General features: G+C 39.6%; 1 protein-coding gene across 1 annotated transcript; it reads right to left on the bottom strand.

Annotated features, from left to right (window-relative positions):
• Window positions 1–207: 207 nt before the first annotated feature.
• On the bottom strand, window positions 208–751 carry LOC105517014 (uncharacterized protein C18orf12-like). Its single transcript, XM_011949364.1, is given in 2 exon segments — window positions 208–561; window positions 563–751. Coding segments are annotated over 2 exon segments (543 nt in total).
• Window positions 752–5,926: the final 5,175 nt, after the last annotated feature.

The following is a 5,926-nucleotide window of genomic DNA, read 5'->3' as shown; positions in this document are numbered from 1 at the left end:
TTTCCCCTCCTCTCTACTCTATAGGTCTATGCAGTCTTTTCAATATTGACTTTGTATATGTATGTTTTCCTCTAAACTGATGGATCGTTAAGGAAAACACTGGGGTTCATCATCTCCCTACGTATCACCTTAAGAGGCAGTCACCTTAAATCTCTACATTCATCATAGAAACAGAAATTCCATTAATAAATGTCAGGGACTGCCTCCTTAACCTTGGTGCTCTATTTCCCTCCCACTTTCAGCATTCTGGCTTATTCCATGGGTGGAGGAGGAAGCCAGGTTGGCTTGGTGGGAGGGGAATGGCATCAGTGTGAGGTCATGACACATCGTCCAGAATGCCAGCTCCACACCACAGTGACACATTGCAGGATTGAGCAGTGCATCTGGAGGAAAGGGAGGGAGACCCGTGTCACTTAGACTACAAACAAAAGGGGGGCAGGTGCAAATACAAAGCAAGGACCTGGCGGGAAGTGGCAGGTACACCTGGGCGCATACCACCAGTGCCTGCAGAGAGTGAAGGCAGTGAGAGAGGAGCCATGCCCCATGAGGGATTTTTATTATTATTATTATTTAAGAATGAGGAAACTGAGGCCCAGGGAGAGGAAGTAACTTTTCCAATCACAAAAAAAGAGTCAGTGGCAAGAGGGAGAACTAAGATATCTTTAGGCCCAAATGTACTTGCCATTGTGTTTTACTCTCTGCACAAGTTGTCCCAACTCACAACACCTTCACAATGCACTATTCTCTCCATAGTGCTATGAAGAAATGGAACCTGCAGCAAGGTGGATAAACTTTCCCCAAGCCACACAGGTAAAAACATATTTCAATCCCTGGGTTGAGTCCGAAGCCAGTAGTGCTTTATAACGCAGTCTCCCAGTAAGTGCTGGGAGTACTCCCAGTAAGTGCTAATAGTAAGTGCTGCTTTTTTCAATTCTTTTAAAAAGTTTATTTGTTCTTTCATTAATTTATTCTCTTAACAAACATTTATTGATTACCTTTTCTTTATCAGTCACAATATTAAGTGCTAGATGAAAATATGGGTAAAAACAAATGAAGTGGTGTCATTGTCTGGGGTAAATACCCAAGGTTTGTCATCTCACACCAGAGAAATTGAGGGCGCGGACACACAAGAAGTGAGTTTACGAGCAGAGGTTTAATAGGCAAAAGAAAGAGAAAAGAGAATAGCTCTCTATCCTGCAGAGAGAGAGAGGGGCACCTGAATGGGTCCTCCAATTCCGTGGTGAAATGCATGGGGTTTTATGGACAAGCTTCAGGAGGTGGTGTCTGATTTACATAGGGCCCGAGAGATTGGTCAGAGCAGGTGTGACATTTGCATAGTCCATGAAGAAGCTGGCCATCCAACCCTGATCTTTTAGTATGCAGATGGGTTCTCTACCTGGCCAGCACCATATTGTCTGTTCCTTACTGTACACATGGTTGGCAAAGAAAAGGGAAGATGGAGCCGCCATGTTGAACGTGCCTAGCCCCAGGTAGCCTTTTCCTATTGGCACAGCTGCTGGCATTCACCTGTGCAAGATTCTAGCTTGCTTTTTCAGGCTGCTCTTTGTTGGAAATGATTTGGGGGCTGCTTTTTGTTAAAAGGAAAGTCTTAACGAAGACTCTTTTACCCTCGCTATCTGCCTAAATCATTTCTTTTTAGATCCTGCATCACAAGTGTGGTCCTTACTTTCCAGGGTCCCTCCCCTAGTACGAATGTTAGAACTAAGAATACAAATAAATGCTATCAGCTATTTTATATGCTATAATAGGTTTGTTTGTTTTTTCAAACATTTTATTTTATGTTTATTTCTGGGGGGACAGGTTCCTGCTCTGTCACCCAGGCTGGAGTGCAGTGGTGTAATCATGGCTCACTGTAGCCACAGTCTCGTGAGCTCAAGTGATTGTTACGCCCCATTCTCCTGAGTAGCCAGGACTACACAACCATGGTCAGCTAATTTATTTTTATTTGTATTTTTAGTAGAAACAAGGTCTTGCTATGTTGCTCAGGCTGATCTTGAACTCCTGGGCTCAAGTGATCTTCCCACCTCACCCTCGCAAAGTGCTGGGATTATAGGCATGAGACATTATGCCTGGTCAGATATTTTACTTTTAAACATATGCCAAAGTTTAAGTTCAAGCAAATCACAAGAAAAGAAGCATTAGTGGGTTAATTCAGAGATTGTCTCCTATATAAAAATTTTATAGAGAAACAGGATGATTAAATAATCACTGTTAGACTGGATACAATAAAAAAAAAAAAAAAGCATTGTTTCAAGATCATTAGATCCTGACTGACAGTCAGCTGAGTGGGTGGGTATCTGGCTTCCCAGAAGAGGTCTTAATCTCATTAAAGTTTATCAGAAAATTGCTTAAGCATTTTATCAACGCTAATTTCTTCCCAGAAAGAGGTTGGAAATTACATCATGCAAAAAGGTTCTGTCCCATTCCAAGTTTGGGACTGTGTTTTTTTATTAAGTATGGGCATATACCACAGTGGAGCAAAAGAGAGATCAGGTCAGTTCCACCATGAGGACAACAGTTAGTGATAACTAGCATCATTTGAGTGTTATATGGCAGGCACTGTTCCCTTCACTTGAGAGATATTAACTCACTAATGCTCACATATTGCTGTGAGGTAGGGGCTTTTCTTATCCCCTTTTCTACAGTGGAGGAAAGTAAGGCACAGAGAGTTTAACTTGTTCAAGGCCTCCCAGCTAGAATGTAGCAGAAGGATCAGGAAGGTATCACAAGGAAGATGGGTGAATCTGTTCCCCAAGGGGATGATAGGGAGAAAAATATTCTGGGAAGACTGGACCCCCAACCCCATTCTATGCTGTGAAGCTGTGCTTGTTTTCAGAGATGTGGGGGATTCTGGATCAGTGGAACCACTTGACCCCCACACACGTCACTGGAGAAATCCATTTGGGCTTATGCCTGGGTTTTAGAGGGTGGCTGACTCAAGTCCCAGCTGTGTTTCTAGACCATGTGTTCTGGTATGGACAAAGTGAGGACTCCTCTTCACCTAACAGCTTTCAGACATATAAGCAAAACTTCCTGCCAAGGCAAAAACACATTAGCTCTGCTGGCCATGGACAGGTGACTGGAGTGGTTTCCAGGGTCATTTTCGCTCCAGCCTTAGTATTCCATCTTATTTTGTTTGCTTCCTCCTTTGTTCAACGTGTTTCTGCATTGCCTTTAAACTCCACAGAGGGAGTGTTGAAAGTGGTGGTAAGAAGAGTCTTGCTATTGTAGTGTAAATAAAAGTAAAGATGATAAAGTTTTACAGGGCTATGTACAAATTGATAGTTGGTGCAGTATTACTTCAGGCACAGGAAGAGCCTTTCAGAATCTAACCTGTTAGAAATTACAAGAGTTTCTGTGTGAAAATTTAAAGAGAACGTTTAAAAAATAATATTTCTTGTGTCACCTATAAAAATTCCACTAACCCCAATACAACTATTATATTATTTTTACATATTATCTCTTCTAAATGTAATACATGCTGGGAGTGTTATCTGTGGTGTATGCCTACTATTTTGTGTTCTGTTTGTTTTCAATGACCAGTGGTGAATCATAAACATTTTTCATGTTTCTGCATAATTATCATTTTAATGGCCACATAATATTCCATTGTGCAGAGGTACTGTAATTTATTAAACCATTCCCCTTAATGTTAGCCATTTATGTGTTTTCAGTTTGGGGCTTTTATAGATAACACTGCAGTGAGCATCTTCTTGCAAATAGCTTTTTGCTGCTGTTGAATTTCCATAGGAATAATTCCTAATAGAGGCATTACTAGTAAAGGACACAGACATGTATATGGCTCTTTCTCTATATTGCTGAATTGCTTTGCAAAAATATTATTTAATACAGTGCCATCACTCTGGAATGAATCTGCTAGCTTTTTCTGCACTTCAACAGCAGTTAGCAAAAACTTTTTTTTCTAATTTGACAGATAAAACAGTATTTCAACTGGCTTTAATTTACGTTCCTTTGTTTACTAGTGAAGATTACTATTTCTCCATGTATTTGTTTATATTGTATATAATTTTCTATGAATTATCTGTTTCTCTGTTATGGTCTTGGTGTTCTTGTAAATTTAAATGCACTCTTTGTAGGTGATAACTATTAATCATTTTTGTTTTGTTTATTCAAATACTTTGTTGTCCTTTTTAATTTTAATTTCCATACATAATATAAATTATGTTATGTATGGAAACTGTCAATCTCAATCTGTGAGTACTTCTTATTTTTCTGAAGAAGAGAGAGTAATTCTTTTATGTATCTTTTGAGTGTTTTAAATGCCTTTCATTTAATCATTTATTCAACATCGAGTTACCAGGTACTTTTTGTGGGGCAGATAGTCTTCTAGGTTCTGAGAATCTAAAATTTTCATCTTCTTGGAGGTTACATTTTAATGAGAAGAGAGACAATAAGCAAAAATATAACTAATATACAAGGTAGCAATAAATCATATAAAGGAAAAGATAAAGCCTAGCAGAGGACAAACAATGACCAGGGAAAGATTTAGTGTTCAGGAAAGGCCACTGACAAAGTGACATTTGTGATAGGGAAGACAGGGAGGGCCAATATCAAAAGGTATCATTCGAGCAGACCTGGATGAGATGACAGAGGGAACAGAAAGTGCAAAGGGCCTGAGATGGGAACATATGTGGCATGCTGAGTGTATTAGTTTGTTCTCACACTGCTATAAAGAACTGCCTGAGACTGGGTAATTTGTAGAGAAGAGAGGTTTAATTGCTGGGTAAATTGCTAATTTGCATGGCTGCAAATAAAGACACACCTGAGACTGGGTAATTTATAAAGGAAGAGGTTTAATGGACTCACAGTTCCACATGGCTGGGGAAGTCTCAGAATCATGGCAGAAGGTGAAGGAGGAGCAAAGTCACGTCTTACATGGTGGCAGGCAAGAGAGCTTGTGCAGGGGAACTCCTACTTATAAAACCATAAGATTTCCTGAGACTTATTTGCTACCACAAGAACGGTACAAGGGAACCTCCCCCATGATTCAATTATCTCCACCTGGCCCCACCCTGGACACATGGGGATTGTTACAATTCAAGGTGAAATTTGGGTGAGGACACAGCCAAACCATGTCAGCACCTCTTCACAGGGCAGCAGGTGAGAGAATGAATGCAGGAAGAACTATCAAACACTTATAAAACCAGCAGACCTCAGATCTCAGGAGAACTCACTGTCATGAGAACAACGTGGGGGAAACTATCCCCATGATCCAGTTACTTCTGCCTGGTCTCTCCCTTGACTTGTGTGGATTATGGGGATTAAATTCAAGATGAGATTTGGGTGGGGACACAAAGCCTAACCATATCACTGAGAAACAGGGAAAGCCATGTGTTTGGAGTGAAGCAGAAGAGGTGGAGAATTGGAGAAAACAAGGTTGTCACCAGATGCTATGGGGCCAAGGACACTGGATTTAATCTGAGGGAGATGGCAAGCCACTAAGTTGAGAGGGCATGAAACAGACATCTATGATTTACAGTTTAACAGGATCACTAGATATTTTTATATTTGAATCATTTTGGCAGATTTAGCTCTCCAGGTATGTAATCACATCATATACAGGATATATTTTTGTGTCTTCTTTTTCAGTATTTATTTCCCTTGTGCTGTCTTTATCTTTTTTGTTGTTGTTTTTAAAAACTTTCCAGACAATGTTAAATAATAATATTTTTATTAATGATTTCAATGACAACAATAATAGTAGGCATCTTGGTATATTCTGAATATAGAGGAATTATTGCTAATTTAAATATGGATGCTCTATGCTGTTAACAGGAATTCTTTTTAATTCTAGTTCTTAAATTTTTATTAGGAATGGTTGTTGATTTCTATAAAATACCTGTCAAGTATGCATTAAAATTATAAGACGCTTTTTCTGCTTAGT

This window comes from Colobus angolensis, unplaced genomic scaffold (genome assembly GCF_000951035.1).
Source record: "Colobus angolensis palliatus isolate OR3802 unplaced genomic scaffold, Cang.pa_1.0 Scaffold299, whole genome shotgun sequence".
NCBI classification, from domain to species: domain Eukaryota; kingdom Metazoa; phylum Chordata; class Mammalia; order Primates; family Cercopithecidae; genus Colobus; species Colobus angolensis.
This window is presented reverse-complemented; position numbering and strand designations above follow the sequence as displayed.